At 29.3% G+C, this 27255-nt stretch overlaps 2 protein-coding genes and 1 long non-coding RNA gene across 5 annotated transcripts in view; 2 read left to right on the plus strand and 1 right to left on the minus strand.

The window, feature by feature from the left end:
- LOC107993869 (mitoguardin) overlaps window positions 1–27255 on the plus strand; it is a 32505-nt gene that overhangs the window by 1036 nt on the left and 4214 nt on the right. The window lies entirely within an intron of this gene.
- Window positions 469–25224, minus strand: LOC107993870 (protein unzipped). 2 transcript variants are annotated; one of them, XM_017050525.3, is made up of 5 exons: window positions 25107–25224; window positions 5657–5852; window positions 4552–4931; window positions 3374–3714; window positions 469–3148 (listed from the first exon to the last, which is right to left on the minus strand). In XM_017050525.3, exons 2-5 carry the CDS (start codon window positions 5850–5852, stop codon window positions 2635–2637), a joined length of 1431 nt encoding a protein of 476 aa, XP_016906014.1. In that variant the 5' UTR covers window positions 25107–25224; the 3' UTR covers window positions 469–2634. The 2 variants fall into 2 exon arrangements, with proteins under 2 accessions (XP_016906014.1, XP_061928341.1); XM_062072357.1 differs by having other exon boundaries at window positions 24721–25171.
- LOC133665779 (uncharacterized) lies at window positions 5850–27066 on the plus strand. Of its 2 annotated transcripts, none has more exons than XR_009829064.1 (3): window positions 5850–6107; window positions 25126–25474; window positions 26329–27066. It is a non-coding gene; the product is annotated as an uncharacterized LOC133665779 (long non-coding RNA). The 2 variants fall into 2 exon arrangements; XR_009829065.1 differs by having other exon boundaries at window positions 25129–25474.

A 27255-nucleotide genomic window follows, 5' to 3' on the forward strand; every position in this document is an offset into this window, starting at 1 on the left:
ACAAGAAATCGGAGTATACATAATATTATTAGAGATAAAAATAATAGAATATAGAATAGATATAATTTTTTTAATGTTCAAAATTATTCTTTATATATATATACATACACACACACACGCGCATAGAGAGAGAGAGAGAGAGAGAGAGAGAGAGAGAGAGAGAGAGAGAGAGAGAGAGAGAGAGAGAGAGAGAGAGAGAGAGAGAGAGAGAGAGAGAGAGAGAGAGAGAGAGAGAGAGAGAGAGAGAGAGAGAGAGAGAGAGAGAGAGAGAGAGAGAGAGAGAGAGAGAGAGAGAGAGAGAGAGAGAGAGAGAGAGAGAGAGAGAGAGAGAGAGAGAGAGAGAGAGAGAGAGAGAGAATGTATTTATATTTGTAAAAGATAGAAATAACATAATAATTTATTTAAATGATATACCTACATCATATATTTATAAAAATTGAGAATAGTTGTGGATATGGTTAAATGCGATTTTTTTATGTTAGAATTTTTATTAACATTTTCTCAAAGGCATACAGAAATATGAAGAAGCAACAAAAAAATAAGCGATAATTCTTTTTCCAAATACACAGATATCCTATTATCTTTTGTTTCTTTCTTTTCAAGATAAAATTAATTTTATCTTGATACTATATTATTGATTTACTTTGAGCCACATCCAATGTATCATTTTATTCACAATGAGAAAATATTGTTGAGTATTAAATATCATTATTTTACTTTATCTTCTATCTATTTTTTTCTTCTGTTTCATTTAAACACATAACATTCTAAAATTTACATGATCCAATCTTGCAACAAATTATTGCTTTCTATTATAATTAACAAATTATTTAACAGAATATGTTATATCTTTTTACATCTACATAAATCTACATAAATTTTTTACTGAATATATCACAATATTGTGATTAGGCTTACTTTATATATATATTAAAAAATTATAGACATTTTGTTTTTATTCAAATTAAATGATTTATGATAATTTTTGCATATTTTTTTTCATTGGTGCATATAATGTAATAAAATATGAATAATTCATACAATGTTATTTACCGTTCTTAATTATAAATGATTAAATAAATTCGTAACAGTTTCCTAATAAGAAGAAATATAGAAATTACGTTATATACATATAAATGTACTAAGAAAATATCGAGAATACGTAACGAATGTATGATAAATACTATTTTATTTTCGAAACTTCCAACGCAAAACCAAGTTCTATTAAATGTAGTTTTTAAATAAGTTCGTATTTCTCGTTTTCTTATCAAACAAATATACTTTACAAGTTATTAACATATCTATACAAATTAAAATACTGCATTCGTTTGTCATTACAATTTCCATTAATAATTATTTTTTAGGAATCTGCAAGCCCTATCACTTTACATGAGACAGATGGGTACACAAAATATTGTATTATTTTTACTGTATTCAAAACAAATCATTTCAAATAATTATAGAAATATTAATAGCTTTTTTTTAATTCTTTAATATTATTTGAAAATTTACATATTATTATTCATTCTCAAATAGTGTGCACTTTATTATTATTGTTATTATTATTATTTATTATTATTATTATTACGTAGCAAATCCTATTATTTTTTTTTTATTTGTTTTATCTAAGGATCTTTCAAAGCTTTACATCAGTCGATTAAATAATACTAAAATAGCGTTGGAAAAATACCACGTACCCATCCACCTGAAGTCTACATATTCTTATTTGCTACACCTTTATAAATCTTACAATTTTCTAAAATTATACTGCACTCTCAAAAATATATAACTGCATTAATTCGCGAATCTTTATCTCTTCACATTCTTATTCTCTTTTATTATTCTTCAATTTCCATTCGTTTACTCATCATTAAAAGCTTTCTTTAAAAGCTATTCACATTCTTATATACATATATAGTTGTCTGAAATAATACCTGTGGTAATTCTAAATTCTTTTTGAACACGTCTTTCTCAAAAAAGGATATCATTCTTTTCTTTCTTATTCTTTTTTCCATTCAAAGCTTTTCTTCAAAATTTTTCCCAGAAAAGATTCTAGAATGTACACTTTGCGAAGGCATAAAATAGTTTAACTGGAAAATCGATTCACAGCAAGATTAGTTTAAAGACGGAATGTCATTAGTTTACATTCATCAGTTAATTCAACAATATAGAGGTAAATGTTAACGATCTATAGTTGTTAACATATCCATATATATGTTGGCTGCGATCGCTTGTACTTAACATTCGTCATGAGACTAGCTCATCGTTAAGATATTTTTCGCTATCCTAAATGTATATATATATATATATTTTTATGTATATATATATATTAAATATGAAGTATTTTTTATTCATCTTTGAAAGGCAAGCACTATGTCAGCTCTGACACGGCATTCTGACTGATCAGCAATTTATAACGAAGGAGCTTTTTTATTTCATATCCACACTCGCTATATGTACGAAATTACAGCAATATTTCGGTGTGATTTGTTCTTCTATTTTTTTCTTTTTTATGTTATTTTTTTTCCTTTTTTTTGGTATATTTTCTTTTGTAATCTCTGGACAATTTTTTCTCTACGAATATATTACTATTGTAACTTAGGTAATTAAAATATTTTTAAAGTTGTAATTATTTCACGTAATTCTATGGACGATAATTATTAACGAAATTATAAACATCCCTAAATTTATTCTAAATAGAGATGTTCCAGAGTGCGTCGTTTCTACTTTATTCTTCAATGACAACGGTCCACCATCGTCGCTTTGCATATTAGATATATCCGATTTTTTCGGTGGTATGATCATGTTCTCATCGTGATCCTCGTTATCATCTATGTTATGATCACGATGAATATTTTTTCTCGTGTTTTGAGAAATTGTGGTAGTAGTAGTAGTGCTCGGTTCCGTTGTTGGTGATGCGGTGGTTGTAGGAACTAAACTGTAATTTCCAAGGAAATAGATAGGTCCAAATTCGGGTTTTACATCAAATATTGTCTGTTCGCTGCGAATACCGTTTATCAAACGAGATTTGGTCTCTCCATCTTCGTAATGCGAAATTAAGGTTCCAGAATAGGGTACTTCCATATCGATACAATAACCTTTTAAAGTAACGTTTATTCCTGTACCGGGTTCGAGGATTATTTCCACCCTGTTATAAATAAATATTAATATATTAAATGAATATAATATAATATTATATTTATATAATGATAATAATTAGAGATATGTTCATAATATAAAGTGTAATTTTTTTAATCAAATAAATTATTTAATATTATTTAAAAGCTGTCAATAATTAGTTGTATAAAAAAAATATCTGTTATTTCTCATATGCCTTAATTAATTTATTTTAAATAATACAAAAAATACTCACGTATATGCATCAGTACGAGTACTAGTTTCCTTTGTGCCCCACATTATTTGTGGCAAAGTCGTACCATTCATCAATACAATTAATGTATTTAGACCTTTTAGAATGGCGTGACCTTGACCCCAGTACATAGAATAATTGTACGTGTAAGTGAAAGCTTTCGCCATTTTTGCAGCTTCCGGTCCATTATTGATGATCGTCGCGTTATCAAATATACAAGGATTACTTGACATTTTGGTCACTCGTTTTTTAGGCCAACTTAATTTAACCATCGTCAGATTATAATAGATAGGTTCCGTTTCGACCAGAATGTCACCACTCTTTGCAATTCCTTCTGTACCATCCTAACGGAAAAAACATAATGCTTTTTAATTATATTTTATTAAAAAAAAATCTATATATAATTCAATATTTTAATTTTTACTTATTGAAATGCAATTCACGTTTTGAATAATATTAACTCTCTAACTAAAACAACAAATTTCTTCTAATTTAAAATAAGTATCGATCAATTACGTAGCCGATAAATGAAATCAGTTTATCCGTCATTTGCATGCAAGATTACCCTTCAATCAATTATACTAATAACTATATTTTCCTGTTGTACTCTTTATCCTATGTCAATCCTTTCCTATTTCACGTTAAATAAAAAGTTTTAACAGGTAAAACGTATAATAAAAATATATATACAAATTACAAACAATTATCGAAACTGCTATTGCATCGAATATAAATCACTGCCGTTCGAATCGCAAAGGGTTTAATTCACCGCAAATCTTAAAATCCGGTGGCAGTGCCCCATTTTCATCCAATTCTCTCGACTGAAAACCAACCCGTAAACGGTTCTTAACCGCAACTTCACATCTGAAAAGGAACATCCTCCTCCCCTGTTTCTCGTTTCAATTCCCTCTACCACTCTCCATTAACAAATCTCTATTACGGCCATTGCAATTTCCACCATCCAAGCAAACATCGTATCCAAAAGAGGAGACTAACCCCCACTAACCCTCAGTATGTTTTCATTCCATGATACGAATGGCTTAATCCCTCTACCACCTTACAAACGCGAAACGCAAGCATTGCAATCTCAACTACAAACATCCTTCTTCCTCAAGAAAAAGAGAAAGAGAGAGAGAACACCATGTATTCCACGCTGCACGAGCCGCGTAGCAATTACTTACATCTTTCACGTAGCTGATACTCTCTAAAATGTTGTCGTTGGTGGCCAAGGTGCCGATATAATGGGTATATCTCACCGCCGATGTGTTCTTGGGGGTTTCCGCTAGGTGCCGGGCGACGAACATCTTCTCCGTGGCTACAGCTCCCAACGGGGTGGGTTTGTATTTGTCCAAGTACTCCCAGTTGATGCGTGCTGCATTGTTCACGTTCTCGAGCAAGTCGTATTTATCGTACGACTGCACGGTACCGTGCATCGTCACGGTGCATCGTTGCTCGTTACCCCTTTGGGCACCAGCCACCCAGACAGTCGTGTGCAATACCCTGCATACGTACAGGGGTACTCTTTTTTCTGATTTGTCTGCTTGATTGTTGAACGAGTCGTCTGCGGAAAGAAAGAAAGAAAGAAAGAAAGAAAAGAAAAAAATAAATGTCGACGGATTTTTATCGGAAGAGACGAGAACGGTTGGATATTTTTATCCAGCCAAGAGAGGGGATGGAGGAGATGAGAATTGCATATTCAAGATATTGTCAAGAGAGAATAATCCTGTCTGAGCCAGGTGTATAGGCGAGAAAAGTTAATTCATGGGCTCTTTTGAAAATGTTGCTTCGAGGCGATGCTTAGCGGCAATTAGTAAGAACGGGAAATTAACGCGAGCTTGTGCAACCGTGCAGGCTTTCCGAGTGTAAATGATATACATTACCATTCACAAGTGGTGGCCAGACACTTGCTTGATTTCGATTTAAGGATGTATCTTAATTATGAGATTGTCATGATAAATATTCGTTTATAATAAAATATTTAAACACAATTTCTTCGAACCTACATTTCTCTTAAATATTTCGAAAGAATTTTCTCAATTATTTCAATTTCTAAAATTTGAAGGATAAAGATATTAAAGAATGTTTAATTAAATTTAAATAAATAATCAATCAAAGTTCTTAGGATTAATTCATTTATGATGATTATACGATACATATAAAAAACTAATTTATTTTAATGCATTTTATATTTCAATGCTTTTTCGTAACAAAAATTAAGATTTTTTGACAAAGTTAATCATCGAAAAGATTATATTTCATCCTGTTTTCTCCTCTAATTCGACATACCTTCCGAGTTTTCGATCTCGAAACCACCAATGACTATTTCCTTGAAGCGATCATAATGGGTGCGGGGCAGCCAGTTCAGGGTGGTCGAAGTGATCAATTGGTACTTTGACAGGATGTGCACGCTGTTGTCTGCATTCGTCAGCAATAGAAGAACACCGAATAGTCCTACAGCGAGGAAGATCCTTTGCCAAGACATCTGCAATTTTAACGTTTTGCCATTAAGAAGAAAGAAAGAAAGAAAGAAAGAAAAAAAAAAGGAAAAAAGGGAAAGAGAAGAAATAAAAATGTCTGTGAAGAGAATAATTTTTTGTGCGAGCTATTCGCAAAATCTACATGCCGGAAGTTCAAGAGTGTAGTTCATATCTAATCCAGGAAAGGGTTGAACACGTGGTGAACGAAGGAGACGAGTTCTAATGAGATCGTTATTACGATACAGCAAGCTAATTTAGAGGTAATTTGAGATAATAAGGCTCAGCTTGCACCGTAGAAAAAAAAAATATCGGCAAATTTAACATCGTGTGCGCTATTAGCTTTTTTAACCTGTGTATATATTGTTAATGGATTGAAGCTTCATCGTTTTCTTCGAGGATATTCTTAATATTGCGTGGAATTAATTTTTATTCGAATAGTTTTGAGGATTTGGAAAAGTAAAGATTGTAATAATATTTAAAATATTGTAAAAATAAGAATATTTTTTAAGATAAACGAAAATTTCTCGCTCTATTGATTTGTATAATTGATAATATTTCTGCCTTAGAGAGAAAATTAAGTAAAAGAATTTATTTGAGGATAAAACTCTTGAGAATTCCTCTAACTTCTTCATTTTGAAAAATTTTTTTCAAAAAATCAATTATAGATAATATTTTTATGAAAATAATACATTATCATTTGCCATACTTTTTAGACAATGTATATTTTTTTTCTTATTATTATTTTTCTTTTTTAAAGTAAACATAATCGTTTCTGACAAAGTAATCTATCATTATTTGTCTTTTTCTTATATAATGCATGGTGTTCTCAAAAATCAGCCAAGTTTCCAATTTTTAAATACAATGTTACGCAACGTTTCAACGTGTTTTATAGCGACCTTAACTTTTGTAACAGTAATACCTTGCCTCTTTGCGATTATGTTTCTGCTTACAGAGCGTATCTTTAACACAGCTCGCGTATAACTGGATCTCCTACTTCGCCTCGTGTGTTTTCGCTTCAGTTAATGGCAAGAAAACGAAACGAACACGCGAATATTTCTAGAGTGTCCTGTGATCGAGCCAAAATATTTTCTCATATCGTATTCATGGTCAATTCTTTTTATTTTATCAATTTCCTGTTTTTGAATTCTTACATATTATTCATGAAATATATTTCTTTGGAAGTTCTCAGTTTAAGAGTCAAAACTTTATACAATTTTGTTCAAAGTTAATAATATCGACAGAATTGAAAACATCAAAAAAAAGACTTTAAAAAAGAATCGAATATTTATAATAAAATTTTCAATTATAAAAAAATAGTAATACATACATAAATTCTTAAGAGATTCTTGGTTATTTAAATTTTTTAAAGAATAAGAATATCCAAGAATTTAAAAAGGAAAAAGAAATTATAATTTTATAATAAAAATATTTAATTGTAAAAAAGTAGAAACAGATTAAAATTTATAGTATACTTTATATATATATATATTTTGTTGGAAAAATTGAATCTTGAATATTTTTCTTCGGTCAGTGGAAATTTTACCTTCGAGCTACATGGAACGTGTTAATGTATGATTTCCTGTATTTCTTAAGTTTCTTTTTATAAAGATATTTTTATGTTTAGCAATTTCTAGATAATATTATATAGTTAGACGATCCAAAGTTATTATGTTAATAATAGATAAACGTTGAAAAAGAAGAGATTTTTCTTGAAATCAGTTCACAATAATTTGAAATAATTGATTTTTTATTTTTCGATACCCTCTATCTGACTATTAGATTTATAAATTTAAAACATTTTCAAATTAATATTAAATATTGGAATATTAAAATTTTAAAACTTGTCCAAATTCTTTGCGATTTTAAAATAATTGATCAATAATTTACTTTTCGAATAAATATAACAGAGAAAATTATTTTTTCTCGTTTTACAAAAGAAATTATAATTTTTCTCTGTTAAAATTTTCTATAAACTTAATCGGTCATGCTCATCTACGCATTCGCAGTCAATGGTGTAACGGAAGTTGCAGGCTTTTACCCATCATTAACGGAGATTCATAAAATAATATAATATCGAGTTGGAAAAAAAAAAAAGAAAGGTTCGGTCGTAAAAAATGTTAGTCTGGAAGGAAGCATGAATGCACTAGTTTCCTTTCAAGGTGTACCTGGTACATATATATCTTCAATATACATAGAAGTTACTGTAACGGTTCCGTGGCATATCCGTTTACGTGATAATACACTTATTTTATAACGCTCGTGCCCCACTGCGTACAATTCTTTGCTTTTTCATTTTAAGATCTCGCTTGACTGACTTCTAAAGTTATCTTTGAACATGGGCAACAGAGTAAATCTTAACTCAATTTTTACGCGATATTTAATACTATTTTATTGCGGCCGATTTAATGATGAAATGGGAAAATTCTTACATGATTATGGGGGAAGTTTAGAGAAATTTTTATCTTTTAAAGGTTTTAATTAAATGTTTGACGAATAAATTGGAGGAAATTAATTTCTTTGAAAACTATTTGAGCTAATCGTCTTGGGTTATTGATCTGTTGATTCGTGACTCATATTTTTGAGTTGTAGAGAATAGTTAGGTTACGTTATTCAATTTTATTAATCAGTATAACTTTTTCCTCTTAAATACACGTAGAATACATTATATTATTTAAATATATTATTTTGATTAAATAATTATATCATTAAATTTTTAATTATACATTAAAATAATATAAAATTCGAAATTTTTTTTATATGCTAATAGCAACGTGGATTAAAGAAATAAGAGAATTTTAAATATTTTTTTCAAACGATTTATATTCTTTAGAAAGAAAAAAATAAGCAACTATATATTTGAAAGACTTGGTTGTCGATTTTTGGGATAACTCCAAATTGTAAGGAGGGCTGTTCCATAATCTAGTTTGGCGAGTAAAATAGATTAGGGTTCACAAAGAGAGGTGGATGCTCTTTGTTCCATTGCGTAAAAAGCTGAACAAAAGCGTGACGTTGTAGCTAGAGGGAACAAAAGAGCATCTGTGTTTTTCGTTCCAAGTGATCCTGAATCGCGACCGGGATCAATTTCATTTAAGAAATGATGCAATTTTATGCGGCAAAGTGCTCCGCATTTAAACACTCAATTTAAAGATCTTGCATTCACTTTGAAATAAAAAATTCAAATAGAATCTTTTGTTTTAAACGAATATTTCAAAATATTATAAATATTATGTTTAAAAGTTGTATTTTCAAAATACATATATACATCTCCATTTATATGAAGTTATAAGATAGCTACAACTGTACATTTTTTATAAAAATTTATTAGAATTTATTGTCCTATCAGTCGAAAGTATTAATTTATTTGAACAAACTACGATTACATAAATTAATTTCAATTTCAAAGATGGAAATTTCCAAATACACTATCCAATAATTAAATTCCATTCCCATAATCCCTGAAATTTCATTAATTCTTTTAAATTGATCCTAGACACGTGATCGTTCAATTCATTTAATTATAAGGTTTGTATATATATCTTTCACAAAACCTTATTTTCAACTGTATCTTATTTTACTTCATCTTATTTCTTCTCATTGATATTTTAATTATATCGCAAATTGAATGAAATCTCATTAATCGTTAACAATATATCGTTAACAATATAAATATCGATAGTTACAATTTTATTCCGCGCTACTTGATGGATTAAAAATCGTGAGGTACCTGTTCTGTCTTATTTATTTTACTTAAAATATCCTATCTACTAACATTTCCCAAAATATGTTGCAAGTTTCATTTACCTTTTTAAGCAAAGTTAGAAAGTTTGAAACGAACTTTGTAAAACCAAAAAAAAATGATAAAAGACTACTAAAGATGGTAGTATTTTATTTCGTATTTGTATTGACGAGTGAAATCGTAGGTAGGTAGCGTGGAGTACTCGCTATACCCTTATGTTTACTCATAGTTTAACAAAACGTTTCCGTTCTGCCCCATGGATTCCCGCGGATGCATCGGTATTGTTGCTGCTTTCGATCGAACGATCGAAAAAGGGCTCTGACCTGGTGGAGATATCGCGCATTGTGCGTTCCTACGTGGAACGCTAGACCCAGTGATGGTCGGTCGAGCATGTTGAACGACCAAGCAATAAAATTCCCCATCTAGTCCTCCCTAAATCGAAATGAGAATAGCTATCGGCTCAAAAGAATTCGTTTTTATAAACTGATCGTATTGAATTAACGTTGTGAAAGATAAATCGTTTTTTCCCCCCAATTTTTCAATTATTCTGCGACACATTTCTATGCAATTTGTCCGTCTGCAATGAGTTTTTATCAAGAAGTAATAATTTTCTTTTTATTTTCAGTAAGTATTTTAAATTGCTATTCAATGATGTAAAAAAGATTGTTGGGTTTCCTTAATTAATATCATGTTGGTTTTTATTTTATTTTCTGATTATTTATATTTATACAGAAGTAATCTATTCAATATTATAACTATTCTTTATGTTATTAACATGTTTTCATTTTATTTCGTTATTTTATAAACTTACAGTAAGTATTTAAAAGTTTGATTATCTATTTTTCTTTCATTCTTTTCTTTTTAATTTGCTTTAATAATTTTTAAAAATGTATAATCTTAATTATTAATCTTAATTCGAATTCTTAGATTTCTTTCGATACATTATGGATCAGCTGTGAGAATTTCCCGTTCTATTTCCAGTTGTTCGATCAGCCGAGCGGTTTTATTGAACGACCAGTCGCTCGTGATTTAATTAGCCTCGAAAACGAGGTATCTTCTGTCGAATCTCTAGTTGCATCTCCATTTATATTCCAAAATGGAAGTATGTCCTACATAGATGTGATTTTATAAAACATCAACGGGATCGTTGCTAGATTATTATCGAAGTGTTCCAACATCAGAATAAAATAAGGAATATTTTAAAGATTAAATTCGATATTTAAATATCCTGTTCTGAATTTGTACGTTCCAAATTCATCAAATATCGAGTTATGTATTTCGAAACTAGGATCGCTAATAATGAAAGTGAAGAATACTAAGAATACTCGACCAAATATCTGGAAAAAAAAATTTATCTAAATTTTGTAAGTTACAAATAAAATTTCTAAAATTCGCGAATATTATTAATATTGGTCAAGAAGATTTGATTATTTAAAAATACAAGAAATGTTATTATATATTATACATGGTCAGATAAGGTTATAGATTATTTGATGAAGATAGATGATCTGTAAATGATATAAATATTTGAAGACTGAGAATGAGAGAAAGAGATTAAATATTTATTTTAAAATATATGTTATCTGAGTATCTGATGATAGATTCTAAGAATGCACATGGAAATTATTCCATGATGACACGTGGAAAGATAATATTATCAAACGATTATCAAGTGATCAGTATTATATGAATCTTTGCCTTTCATTTTTTAATCTTTCATTGTTTAAATGTACATATTTTAATCTAAAAAATATTTTATACACAATAATCGAAATACATATGCATAAAAATACTCTGATACATAAAATACAACGTATTTAAATAGAATACTCTTATTATATGCTCTGAAAATGCTCGATAAGATATCAAAAAAATAATAGAAAAATTAATCGAAAATAATCATGAAAATAATACAAAAACAATATATATATATATATTTTTTTACCATTTTATATCATATGCTTTTATTTTCCAAAAATCCACATATAGGATATTTTACTAAAACTAAATTATCACATTAAACAAAAAAAGGAACTTAAAATCATTTGAAAATTGGTCGAAATAATTATTTTTACATACGAAAAAATATGCAGAAAGGATTTTGTGCTATAAAAAAAAAAAAAAAAAGAAACAAATCGGATGAAAAAATACGAGACATTTGATCATGACATTGGAGAGATACCAAGCCTAGCTTATCATCGTTCGACCGAAAATAATAGGATAAAAGAGGTGGTGTCCACATAGTAGGTGGCCTGTCAACAAGTTACTTTGCAACCAGTTACTTTACCGATAATGCGAAGCGCCAACCTCGATAATGTCTCGAATACAAGTTAAAGAGCTCCAATAATAAACCGTTTTACCGTTTATTTTTTTTCCTCTTTCTGTTGGAAACCAAGGAAATTTATATTCATGAAACGTTATTCCATCTGCTCGTTTCACGTAAATAGCCTATTACGTGTATGCATGGAGAATTATTATCCTTTCCCCCCTTTTTCTGTCGCGTAAGTCTAGGTTGCGAATCGTTTCACCATGAGGATCACGGTCCATTGTGGAATTCTGGTTACATCATTTTCCGGCTTCCGTGCGATTCACACCGAGGGAGAGTAAATTGCCGATTTAATCGTTGCGTTTCCTTTCGAAATCGCTTGGCACGTTCAACGATTCGGAATAACTACAGTTTCGAGGGTATAGACATGAACGAGTTGGATGAAATTGCTTTTTATGTGTAGATAGAAACGAATATTTTAATTCATAAGAGAGAAAATTCACTGTGTATTTGAAGCGATAAATGGGTTAGTGGAATTAGATTATTAAAATCGAATATTAATTCTCCTTAAAATTTCGATAATAAGTTAATTATCGTCATGGATAAACTTCCATTGCTTACAGAGAAAATTATTTAATCTACCAAAACTTGATCCATTCTATTTAAAAAAAAAACGTTTCGATCATTATTCTTTTGACCACGAAAACATCGAGCATCCTCTTTTCAACCCCTGCAAAATTCAATTTTCCCCAAAGTGACCATGAAAAGCGGGCATCGATTGCCATCGAAAGCAGGGAGAGAGAGAGAGAGAAAAAGAGCAGGTTTCTCTCGTTGCGGCTTTCATCAAGATAGATTGGTTGCGACCACGCGATTCGATATCAAATACACGATACATCAAAGGGATCGAGAGCCGCGAGTCGAGAGCAAACATAATGAAACGGAAAGAAATGAGAGAAAGAGAGAGGAAAGAGAAGAAAAAACTGCGTGCACCCTAGTCACGGATGACGATGATGCCTTCGAGGTGCACGATTGACAAGATTTACAGACAAGAGGGAAAGAGGCTATATGTTGTGCGCTATGTGTGCCGCATGCATTATTAACACGCCGACATCGTCCTTCGTGCAATTCGGTCGGGTTGGATTCGTATATTTCATTTGATACGACGCCGACCTACTGACCTTAACTGGTACGGAACTTTTATACGAGTCGAGCACATACCGGCACATAAAGTTTATTTAATTAAGATCGTCGCGCATCAGAAGGTACATAAACGTCTGAGACGACGAAGAGGAGACACCATAATGGGAGGATTGTGATTGTTTCTGCGAGCCTGCATAAAAATTTAAGGCATCCTTCCATGACGGTGATACGATGGTGCGTACGTGTCGTTACGTATACTGTCCCAACTATGTGAAGGGAAGTGTGTGTATTCTTATTGCAACTATTATTTTATAATATAACATGATTTATTATCTCAATTATTTTCGTTATTAGTGATCGATAGAGGAATGATAATTGCGTTACACACTGTGGATGGTGTATAATCCATAATGACTGCTCTTAAAAGAAAAAAAAGCATCGTAAACTGGAATGATAATTCAATACGTTTATATAATGTTAAAAGTATACCTCTTATTCGAGATGATTCTATTTTTAAAGAATTAATACTCGTTTGTTCAAGATCAATCGATACAATATTATGACAACTATACATTCTTTATATAATGTTAGAACGTAATTCGAGAATACATATCAAAGTCTTTCTTTGATTTAATAATATAAAAATATTCGAAACTATAAAAATGTTTATAATAAAATTTGATTAATAATATTATTAAATTAAATTCTTAACGAATTGATTGTACGATGTTTTCTAAAAAATCTTAATAAGAAATTTTTATTCCCAACTAAAATGCTCGATTACGTGATTGTACACATCAGTCGATTTGTAAATGTCTTCATCTTTCGAGAAAGTTTATTTTTCGTAATCGTACAAATCTAATTTGATCTAATATTAAACATACTCTGCCACAATAAATACGAACATTAATAAAACGTTTTTTCTCTGCATCTTTCTTCGTCGTGCTTCATCATCAAGTGAAAACAAATATTCCATTTGAACGTCTATTCAAGAGAGGCACAACCTACTACAAAGTTTTTCGTCCAATAGATGCCACTTTCTAAAGGAGTAACGAGAAGAGATACGATCTCCTGTTGGAACTATAAAAGGTCTTTGACCTTTCTTGGCACTAAACTCCAATGAGTTTCGAGGATTTCGACCACGGAATTCAAAACGATTCCACGGTAATTCCTTAATATTTAAAGTTAAATTGTATCTTATAAAATCATTCTCTGTAAAGATCGCTCTAATTAAAGAAACCTTTCTCTCGATGATACGGATTATAGTTAAAAAAAAAATAAAAATCACGCGATATATCGGCGTGCATTTACGGTGAAACGTTACCGATGAAATTAGATAATTGACTTTCACGCTAAATTAGCTTTGAAATACCTTCGATCTCTTAGAGCTAGTAATTTTAGAGAAAGTCTGGCCATTCTCTGACCGTAGATTGCTCTTTCGTCCCTCGTCGAATACGGTTTCCGAGGCTCGTGGGAATAGTACACCTCAGATTTATTTTAAATCTTTTATTTTGTGATGGAATCACTGTGTAATGTAAATCGTGATCGAAGCGTGATAAAGACAGTTGTATTTGTCTTGGAGATACGTTGCTTATCATTAGATGATCGATAATGGTAAATGAACACGGAGAGAAAATGTTACTTATGAAGAAAAATTTTTAAAAATTTATTTCTTTTCTTACGTTCTTTTTATGTAATATTCTATTCGATCGTTTAATAATTTGCAATATTTAAAATTAATTTTAATAGAAAAATTATATGTAAGAAACGTAACAAAGTGAAGAGCAAATGTTATTTGCGCCTGTTCTTTACAACTATCCATTACCTACGTTAACTTGTATTCCAATTACCATTTAGTATCATGTGCCTACTTATGGCATCATTAAATTATGACACAATTTTTCGTTATTATCGCGATAGCATTCTTTTCTCTTTTTTTCCCCCCGCAGAATCAACCTATTTTAACATTATTCGTATTCATCTCCTTGTCCACGAATCCACGAATTTTTTTAAAGAATTTTAAAAATGATCCTACTTCACCATCGCATTTTAAAGAGATGATAAAGTGTAGATATTTTAAGGTGAAATCAGCTAGATGCTTTGGGACGAGGTAAATTGGCATATACCGTGAACGAACACGATTCGAACATCGAAGGTCGAGTTTTAGAGGCCGGTAAAGGTGGACACTTGAAACCTTTGGTATATATCGTAAAAGGAGCGAGCATTGGTCGATTGCGCATGAAAGGGACCAGTCTCGAGGGTACACATATGCACTGATAAATAGATTATCGTTCCCTGCACCGTCGCGAAAACCGATACGATCGACGAAAGATATTCCCAGTATTATTCGGAATGCAGCTACATTCTGATATTTGTACAATTTGATAACAATATAGGTAAATAGTTTAGTCTGAGAAACATTGTAGATACGAGAATTTATCTAGAAATTGTACGAATATTTTTCGAATATTTATTTCGAAAGGAATTTTTCGATGAAATTTTCATTTCTAAAGAGAAAAAATGTAATTAACATTAATTTTGTTACGTCGCTCGAAGGAATGTTCACTTTGTCGATAAAAAAAAGTAAAATTAACCCTTTCAACATCTGCCTTCCAAACCGTCTGAACTCACAATCATATATCTTCATTCATGCAATATCTCGACCAAAGTCTCGAGTTTCTTGGATTACTCCGGTTCCAAGTTCAACTAAAATAATAATCAGATTGATCTCCGTCCTATTTAATTCGATTCCATGGTTGAAACGAAGTTAGCCTCGTTTTCACGCCACGATACAACACAAAACTGGCCCGATTCGTGAAACGCATTACCGCCCCTCGAATTTATATAATCCATGCGCCGATTAAATAATTTCTTTGCGTGAGAAAATCGTTCTATCGTGTCTGATAGAAAAATTGCTGAAAATTTTCCAATGTCGACCGCATTTAATGGGCTACTTATTGCAATTGCACTACTGTTGCGTTGTTTGATAACGCACTTCCTGCACCGGTATATCCAACGCGTGTATATATATGTTAAAGTAAATGTTATTAATCCAGTAAATACTAGCCACTAGTATTAATTTGACAAATATAATGATATGTATTCGCAAGCGATATAACGGTATTACGATACTATTTCATTTTATATATGTAAATGTTTTATATATTACAAATTAATTTTATAAAAAGATCGGTGTAGAGTTATTGAAGAATATAAGTGTGAATGAGTATAGTGAACCATATTGATAAATATGAACAATTAATTTGAGTACAAACATAATGAGAAAAATTATTATTTTAAAATAAATTTCCCATAACTGGCCTGGCCCTTATGGACGAAGGGGTACTGTGCACAGTTTTACACATTCAAAAATGTAAAAAATAAACAAGGGTCACAGTTGGTATGTCAGGATGGTAGATAGGGCATGCCCTTGCCTTGGAATACGAAATGAGAAAGGTATCGACTTTCCACAGTCGTGCTATCAGCGTTACCATGATAACACCCCCGCATAGCAATCCACGCCGGAGTGAAGAACACTTTACGATTTTGCTTCTTAGCCACGTGCACACACGCGTTACAATTGTAGTTTATTCCACTTCTTTCGTTCTCTGTTGCCCTGGCATTGGCGTGAAGTAAAGAGTAGAGAATGAAAGAGAGAAGGAGAAAAGAAAAAAGAAAGGAAGAAAGAAAAAGCCGCGACAAACACTTCAGACTGTGGTAATGACGAGGAAGAAGTAAATTTTACCGGGTACAAAGCAAACATCACGAGGAGACACCTCAGGTACACCCTACCGCGTCGTCACAAGTCGCGCACAATGGGACAAAGAACTTCACTGTTTGCTGATTCGTCACTGTTGTTTCCCTCAATTGGGATATATTGTGTACAGAATCCTGTTGAAGCGAGGATAATGACGATTTAATAGAATCAAGATTGTTGACTGACTATTGAACTTTAATTAAGTTTAATTTAGTTTTTCTATGAGAGAATTTAAAATTTTGATAGAATTTAAGGAGAAAAATATGAAATTTTTTATTTGTAAGAATTTCATGTATGCTCGAATAAAAAATGATTCATCATGGTTAATTTTCAATATCAGAGAAACTCGATTAAAATTAATGATAGGAAATGACATTTTTAGCACGACTCCGTTTATCTGAATCATTAGAATTAAAAAACAATTTCATAGAATCAGCTATGATTTTTCATTCAAATAAAAGTTTACCTTCGGATAATTAAATTCAGAAGTTAATTCATACTGAATTAATAAATCCATATTAATTAATTAATTAATTAATTAATTGTTTTGAAGTTTTTTATTATCTTTGTCTTCAATTATCTATATCTCTATCCTTTTCGTTTGAAATCAAGCTTTCTTTGATGATCACCATGAATCACCATGAATGACCTACGTGACACAAGAATTACATAGAATAGAATTAAATCCAATTACATGAGAACTCATAAAAATCGAGAAAAATTTTTACAACAGAGATGTAAAAACTCGCAGAAATGTTATCTCGATTAATCAATTATTATCATCCATTATCGACATCATAATCAAGACATCAAAAATGAATTTCAGAAAATTGACCCTGATGAGAACTTCCTGCTACTGGCCAATCGATAATACACTCAGGAGAAACGTGATTCATTGCGTGCTACGAATGCGTCAGTTTCCCCGTTCGAAATTTATGAGAGAATATTATTGATCATTTATAAACTACGATTATTTCTATTACAAAACATAGAAAAACAAAGTTTGCTTGGAGCAAAAAATTATTAATCGATGATATATGCAAATCAGTTAAACGATATATAAACAAGCATTATAACTTGTAATACCGGTTTTTTTTGAATCTTTACTCAACGTGATCATTCTGAATTTTTCCCCCATTTCTTTCTTTTATTGTAGAATTGCGTCACAGTACAAGAATATTTTATCATCGTTAACAATTGGGTTCTCGACTTGTGGAACAAGTAGTGGTAAAACGCTAACAACTTAAAGGTCATCTTGCTATAGTTATTTGCTATACTGATTCCATGAATCGTAAGCTTCCTTGACCCGAAAATTCTCCTTAAACGAACTTCAATATATCCCCATTTTTATTTGTAGAATTTCTTTTATATTTCAATTCTGAATACAAAAATTTTAAACCATATTATTTATAAAAAATAAATATTTTCCAATAGGAAATATTAAAACTGTTGAGAAACCTAACAGTCGGATATTAATTATTTTAAATTGAATACTTCCACACGTTTGAAACTAATAATAAGACTTGTTAACATGATAATTTGTATATGCTATATGTATACTCATCTATCCTCCAAATGCAATTACCAAATCGATGGAACATATAATATCGTCTACTGTAATCATTCAAACTATAAAAAGAAAAACGAAATTATCCAATCGTTATTGGCTATGATTTTATAGTTATTGCCATGTTAATGTAGCAAACTGAACGGCATGGAGTGATAAAAGTGATAAAAGTCTACATAGAAATTTTTATATAAAGAGAAAATAATCTTTTTCAAACATTTGCATCATATAAATAGATTGCAAAATAATAAAATCGGCTCAAAAATTCGAAATCGAGATTCTCCTTGTTTTCATATGGAATCATATCCTAGCGGCAAGGCTATCACAGTATCTATTTATCACTGTCAAGGGCACCTATGCAACCGGATCGTCTCTCTGCAGTCATTGTTAAACTCATTTCCGTCGCTCGATTGTCCGTGAGTGCATTGAAAATTGAATCACCAGTTTATGACTAACAAGATCTCCTTCTCTTATCATTGTCCATGTCACAGATTATGTTGAAAGTAGACATACGTAAAATCACTTATTTTTAATTATTTTTCATTCAGAAAGAAGAGTGACTCTCTCTAATAAATCACTTAATCGTAAAGATTTTCCTTGTTCCAAAAATATCTTTTGAAATTGGGCTAAGTCATTTGTAAGAGATGAATGAAAATTTCATTAAGCTAAATTAATCTTTTCATATTGTCTATGAGAAATTCAAACAAGTCATCGTTATTATGATAAAATTTACATTTTAAACATTACTATACTTAATGAAATTATCGAAATGTACTGTGCATACAAAAATTTGAGAATATATATTCTTTTGTGTTAAAATTTTTTATAATGAAAAAAATTATTAATTTCTAAGTTATTTATGTTCTCAATTACTTGTTATTGTATTATTATATATGGAAAGTTTAAATGATTTCAAGTGGTATATCTTGTAATCTGTTGCGTGCCCCAGAAATGAAGAGGTGCTTCAAAGATTTCAGGACCACTTCTATGTGTACATATATTTTCGTAATTTAACTATATATGTTTCCATAAATGTGTTGATGCATTGTTTTTATTTTCTTTGAAAAAGAATCGATATAATTAATTTGAAAAATTAATTGTAGATCTTGAAGCTACGATTCGTCTCCTTAAAATATTCTATACGTGTATTGAATAGCAGAAGATATTTACAATATACATTATATATTATTTAGATCTTATATATTTTCTTTTCTCTTCTATTATTCTTAATTGTTTATAATATTTCTCATTATTTGTTTAAAATCGATGATAAAATTGATATCTTTTTATTATGATGTGTTGAATTCATTTCATTGAATTTATCGTTCATTAGCTTTTATTTCTTCTCTCATGCAAATCCGTATGAATAATCGATTATGAACGAAGCTTCGTATTTAATTCCACAAGGTTTATTCAAACCGATTTGAAAGCAATCCTCGAGTCCTTCAGATCCAATTCAATGAATCCTCCACTTCAGTTTCGTTCCAAGAGATTGGAATCATATTCCTTGAACTCATCTAGCAAAGTTTCTAACACTTGATTTCCACGAACTTCCTTTACAATGTTACATTGTCTGTCTTCCTCTCATTAAACCAATGTGTCATCTCAAGGCAACGATCTTTCTGTCAAATTAAAGCTAATGAACTAGATTTCTGACTGTATCATACCTTATGCATATATCATCTCTCATACAATGCTGTAGAAGAAGTAATATTTATCAAATTTTTTCTTTATTTTTTCTTTTTTCTTTTTTAATTTATAATTGAACTTTTTATTTTAGTATTATTATTATATATATAAGGAATATAAAATAAATATATATATTTATGTTGCATAAAATAAAATTAGCAAAATTAATTTAAATTAAGAAAAGTCTATTTTAATGATTATTTAAGTTAAAACATTAAGAATATCCAGAAGCCATACTATGGAAATTAAGTCACCTATCTTCACCCTATGAAATGTATATGCGAAGCTATACGAAAAAAAGAGAAACCATAACATTATATTTTTATCCTATAAATTTTAATGAAACAAGTCGAAACAATTTTAAAAATTCATTAAATATAAATGCACTAATTATTATTTTTTAACAATGATACAAACTATCAGTAAAAAATAATATTAGTGATAGGAAATAAATCATAATTAATATTTACAAATATACGAAATCAAAAATATATATTTACAGGAAGACTTAAATCAAAACATAGTTTCTTTTTTTTTTTAATTGAGCTTAATATATAAAGATTTATTCTAAATTTTTGATTCATAGAAATCATTCTCTTCATAAAAAAAATCATCTCTTTCGTCTGTGTATTACACAATCCTATATATCGAGAACATCACATTCTCTGTAAATGAAAAATCATGATACCCAGTCGATGATTCATCTCGGGTATATAATACGTTAAGAAGAAAGCGACCGTTTAAAAACAAAACCGCTATGTTCGATTCGACTCGATGCAATCAATTGAAAGTTTCCATTCGATAATTCTATTTCTCACAATTTCGAGGATTCAAAATGGAGCGATAATCTTCAAGTCGAAAAACTCGAAACAAATGGGACACGTTGCCGCTCAGAATAATGAATAATTACAACCGTCATTGTAGTTATTTACACCGATCTTACGCCACTTTCATATTGCACCACATTTCCAGGTACTCGAATTCCGACTCGTTCTATGCTCCAACCGATTCCATCGAATACGAAGCTCCCCCACACGCCCACGAGAAACGTTCTAATACCTTGATGACGTTCAATGAATTCAAACGGGTTCAACTGCGAGCTTGGCCGACGAGGGAACTCGCGTATTATTCGAGAATAGAACTTGAAGAAGAAAACTAAGAGATATTGGAAGAATTTTATTAGGAAATTGTGAGAAATCAAGTTTTTTGAATTTTAACGTGTTTGAAGTGGAAGTATCTTCTCAAATCTATTCCTCAGAAATTTTTATATATAAAACGAAAATGCTAATCTTCGAAAAATCATTTCCAATCAAATTTCACAAACAGAAAATCTTTTGAGATTTTTATAAAAAGTGAAATTTTTCTAATTCATTAATATTTATAATTTTTTTTAATTTTTATATAATGGATAATGGAAATGTGGTAGAAGTCTTATTTCTTTATGAAATTTTTTTTTTATGAAAAATACGTTTCTTGAAAAAGAATAAAAGTTTGAAGAATTGAAAAGAGATTTGAACTCTGAATTAAGAAAAAATATATTTGAATATTTTGCACTCCTCTTTATTCTCAAAATACTTCATTGAGTTTGAACTACGATATATAGAATTTATGGATAATTTGAAAAATTTTATATCACCATTGATATTCCATCGATATACTTCAGTATTTCAAACTTTAACTTGAAGAAAAATGGTTTCCGTGTTTCTGATGCAAGTAATTTCTAATTTATCAGAAAAAAGAATATAATCTTAAACATTGGACTTCGAATTTATCGAGATATCTTAAAGATATCTGAAAAATCTTTTCAGCTGACATGACTCGTATAATGTGACCTTCGTCGTCTACTTTATGAAAGTAAAATTCTAAGTGGAGGGTATGTACACTTTTTACTTTTTTTCCTGTTTCACGATCTTTCAAATGCTTACTTTAAAATAGTAAGTAGATTTTTTTTTCTTTTTACTATCTATAAATATTATGATCAAACAATGAAATAAAACGTTAAATTTGCGTAAATTGAAATGTTAAAACTGAATTTTTATTGAAAAATATAATAATTATTAAAATAATTCTTGATATTGATTAGACAAGAAAAAATTAGATAAATAAGAAACACAAAAGAAAAATTCTTACAGTCTAGAAAAAAGAGAATTCGTCATACTTTAATTTTCTTAAATTTTATAAAATTGAGATCTAAATAATAAAAATAATGAAAAAAATGAATATATAATAACAAAAAAAAATGAATTAAATCTATTAAAATTTTCTTAATTATAATTATAATGTTAGGAAATAGAATTCCTAAATGTAAATTGACTAAAGAAAAATCACAAATGAAATTTAAAATCAATATTTCTTTGATGAATTAATACTATTTTCATTTTCAATTGATACTAGATTTTTCTTTTCATAATTTACAAATGTTAGATGTAAATGTTAGATAAAACAAGATAAAAAGAAAAATTTATATTTTTATAAATACTTTCTCTCTTTGTTATTTACCGGCACTAACAAAAAAAAGCAAATGGAGGATAGAGCTTTCATGATGATGTGAACCAGATTATGAAAATCAGAGCGAGCCACGTAGGTTAAAAGCTCGTTGTGGCGAGCGATAATAATGTCACTTTTATTAGGCTCATCAGGGTCGAAGCATCCTCGACAGGGGATCTACTATTACCTAATAATCGACACGATCATATCATGTCTCTTGTAAGTTATCTATAGCAAAATTTGCATTCACTCATCGACAATTGGTATATATCACATGTCTTGTATAGTTTCCTTTTTGAATTGATTTTTAATAATATTACTAAAAACTTATCTAGTACTAAAAACTCATATGGTTCTTGAGTCAATCGATCGATTTTTGAATTTTCACTTAGTTTATTAATGATTTCATTTTCTATTTTTCTTACCTTTCTTTCTTTGTTTTAATCTTTTAATTAAAAAAAATGATATATAAGATAATTAATATAATTGGATAATTTAATCAATCCATTTATGAAAATTTTTCTCTTTTTATTAAATATTATAAATACATCAAATCATACTTTTTAATTCCTTCTCTTTTTAATCTCATTTACTGTAATTTCAAGATTATATATTGTATTATAGTTATTAACATAATTATAATATAAATATAAGGTATAATGTTAATCTTCTGATAATCAATTCTTCAAGGTATGATGTCTGATTCTTTAATTTTTTATTTTTTGTTCTTTTTTTGTAATTTATAATTTGCTTTTATATTAAGTATATATTAAATAAATAATATAAAAAATATATAAAATATACTATAATTTACTTCAATTTAAATATTGTTGATTCATTGTCATAGTTGGTGCTATGTAATTAAATCGCCGCTTTAAAACGGTTTTTTCGTTTTATCATACTATTTTATTCTAATGAAATTATTTTTTTTCATGTATATCATGACTCATACATTTATATCACTTTATATCATTTATTTTCATAATGTACCATTACTTTTTTGGCAAAACTTCAATATATTTCAACAGAATTTTCAAGCAGAATTCAATAATTCAATTATAACAATAATATTAAATTCTTTACACTCCAATTTTTATTTCTTCTTTTTATATTCATGCACTTTAATAATATTTAAATTAAAGCAATATTTTTATCAAATAAAAATAAATTCAAATAGAAATAAAAATTAAAATAAGATTAAATTATACATAACAAGATTATATATATCTTATATTTAATTTTCACTTCTTCAATTTTATTCACTATTAAGTGTTGTTTTGATTGTTTAATTTAAATTTAACTAACATTTTTAATTTTTATATTTGTTAATTTTTATTATATTTGATCAATTTTAATTTTATTATATTTTTAATCCTTCATAAAGATTTTTCATAAATTTCATTTATCCTGAATGATGCCAAGATCTTTTATATTTTGCATACAATGTATTTCGATTACGGTACATACTCGTCAAATATCCTATGCATCACGTTAGGTGCTTGTACTTTAAGATTTAATAGAAACATGTACAGTTCGTATAGGACAAAATATATGTAATAGATACGCAAATATCACGGGTGCAGGAAGTGCGCGTGTGCTAGGGAAATTTCCAAGTTCACCAGCGCACCAGGCACCTCCATCGATCTGCCGGTACGCGGTGCTATTGCTACATTTACGGCATTCACTTTTATTCAAGATTCAACGGGTATGAGGTATTGACCCCTGAACTTGACCTATACTGAAGACATATCTGATCTTGAACAATTATAGAAACAGACAAGTTTTTCTTTTAAAAAGATATCAGACATTTAATATAATCTTGGATGATTCTCATTATGTCGTTTATTCAATTGGAAACCATGCAATATTTTAAAAGCTATAATATTTCACAATTTTTCTTACTACAGTCAATTAATTGTCTAGTCAAAAATAAAAAATTATTCTTACTTTTATATATTATTATTAAACTATTTTCTTATCTAAAAAAATGTAATAGAATGTTTATGATATCCTTCACATAAATTATTAAATTTTATAATAGTATCATCTGAATATTTTATTTTCCGTTTGCCAATAAAAATATAACATCGTTTCGGAAGAATAATTGTAACGATTTAAAATGTGTAATGATAAAAAATTTTCTATAATTTCATTATTCTTTTTTTAATAAAATTCGGTTAAAACCATTGATATTCAATAATCAGAATAGAGAAAGAAACAATCATACTTACTATTGCATTATCTTAATCCAAATAATGCGAGCGTCCAAATGGCATCAAGAAGATGGGGATTATGCGCTATGACACTAGATCTTGTCCAAAGATTTATTCTGTTTATTCTGTATGTAACAGAATATACGTTACAAAATATTTCTTCAAATACGTTTATAATTTTTCGCGTATGTTATTCGTCGTAACAATCGTCGAAAAATATATAAGCACACTACACCCGCTAAGGAAGCGGTAAACCGAATAACTGACGCTAGCGCCGAGGACCCACGATGTGTCCCACCCTCCCTGCTTCCTCTGCGCGCTCACAATCTAATTCGATCTTCGTCTCTCTCGTATTGCTTTCGCGTGTTCTCCCTCTTTTCTTCGTATTACTCTCTCAAACCTACCTCGTCGTGGTGTTTCCAGCAGTGCACTACTAGCGCGCCGAACCGCGATGCCGCAACGCGTGCTTGGAGCACACTTTGAGACCGCGCGCGCCTCCCAGCTGCCGTATCGACCCCTCCCCATTGGATGACACATCCTCCAATAACGAACCTCGAAAAGGATTACGTCACTTTGGTATTATTGACGCCAACCATCCGGCAGCATCGCAGTGCTGGATTCTTCAGGGTGTATCTTTTCTCTAATAGGGGATGCAAGAATTCTCAATGGGTAGTCAGCTACATGAAAGTTTTTCTCCATCTAAAACTCACAGAGAATCTCTATCTTCGTTAAAAAAAGGATACTTGTATTTACTACGAGCTTGAATGGCATGGTTTGTATTATTTTTTAGGTTATCTTTCTTTTAACATATAAATTTTCAATTGACCATTTATAAGAAACTCAAAAAATTAAAAAATTCAAATAAATAAAAAATTAATATATATTTATTACATATATTAAAATTTTTATGAATTACTTATGAATTATATTAAATTCGATATAAGTATAAAAATATTAATTTCTTTTTAATGTTTAATGTTCTATTAATTAATGTTATAATTTATATATATAAGATTTTCAATGTTACATAAAATTTGATTCATTTAAAATATTTTATATAAATGTTATATACATTTCATTTCCATATTTTTTAATAATAAATTTCAATTTTTAATAATAAAAACTACGTAATTGCTTATATAGATACGTCACTGGTAAACACCTCTACTTCGCTTTTTGTATTTCTTTTTTTATAAGCGTTCTCTTTAAAATTACGACAATTGAAAAAAAACATAATAAAAATAAATATTTTAATTGAAGAAAAGTATAAATATATTCATATTTATACAATATTTATTTATATTTAAATGTCATATTATTTTTTTATAACAAATTTTGTTTAATACAGGTGCACTGTATAAGAGACAGTAACAACTATTTCAAACTATTTATTTTATTTGTATATATTTATATATATTTATGCTCATTGTTCTATTCATCGTCAGCATATTGTATATATTATTGATAAGTTTAGTAGATAAATTTATTTTTGCGCAAATTAAAAGTAATAGATGCATCTTTAAGATATGGATTCTTTTTAATTAATACAACGCGTGCTTAGTTTCCGTTTCACAACAAATTTCGTGTAAGCATGCCGATTTATGAGTGATAAAATGTTGAATACAGAGAATGTCGTCACCGACTCGGAATTTAAATCCTGCGACAGTGTGACAACGTTAAGTAGGTGCTCTCAACCCTTTACTCTTTGCTGACTGGTTGACACGCCGGCCAACAGGGTCTCTCATTTGTAAATCTTCTGTCGTTGCAAAATCAGTCGTTGAACTTACCTTTGCCTCTTGTGCGAATGTCAAGTACCGAAGTCGCGACATTCGTCTGAAGCTTCTTTCCGTCAAGATATTTCCTGGTTGACTGAAAATATACATTTTACTCATTTTCTTAATTCAAAGTATTATCATTTTCTTTTTTTTTTATTATATTTTTAAATTTGTAAAATTGCATTTTACGAATTCTATAGTTATTTTTTAATCAATATTCCAATACATACACATATAAAATATAATTCAAAAATAGAATTGAAAAAAAAAGTAAAATTCCGATTTTAAGATCTTTATATTGTTATAAAATTAATATTCCTTCTATTCGAAAAATGCAGGAATTACGTCTGAAAAAACTGATTATAATAAAACAATTATTTCATAGAAAACTCCTAAGTTCAATATAAACAAAAATAAGGATCTTAAACAATATACTTCTTAGCCTTAACTAAGAAAAGAAAATATAAAATTTATTTCTTTATATCGTTTAAATATGTTATATTAATACATTAAATATAAGTTTAATATATGAGTTGAAAATGTAAATAAATTACAATTATGTCAAAAAAATAAAAAATACTTATTTATATATTTGGAAATTATTTTTTCCAATTATTTTTTATTAACTTAAAATATTTTATAATTAATTAGACAGTAAAAATGATAACATTACAGCATAACATGTGTAAAAACTAACTAGTCTGTTTTCTAATATTGTTGATATACATTTTTTAATAATTGTTTCGTATTATATAATATAAATATATTTATATATAGA

This window comes from Apis cerana, linkage group LG3 (genome assembly GCF_029169275.1).
Source record: "Apis cerana isolate GH-2021 linkage group LG3, AcerK_1.0, whole genome shotgun sequence".
Classification (NCBI taxonomy): domain Eukaryota; kingdom Metazoa; phylum Arthropoda; class Insecta; order Hymenoptera; family Apidae; genus Apis; species Apis cerana.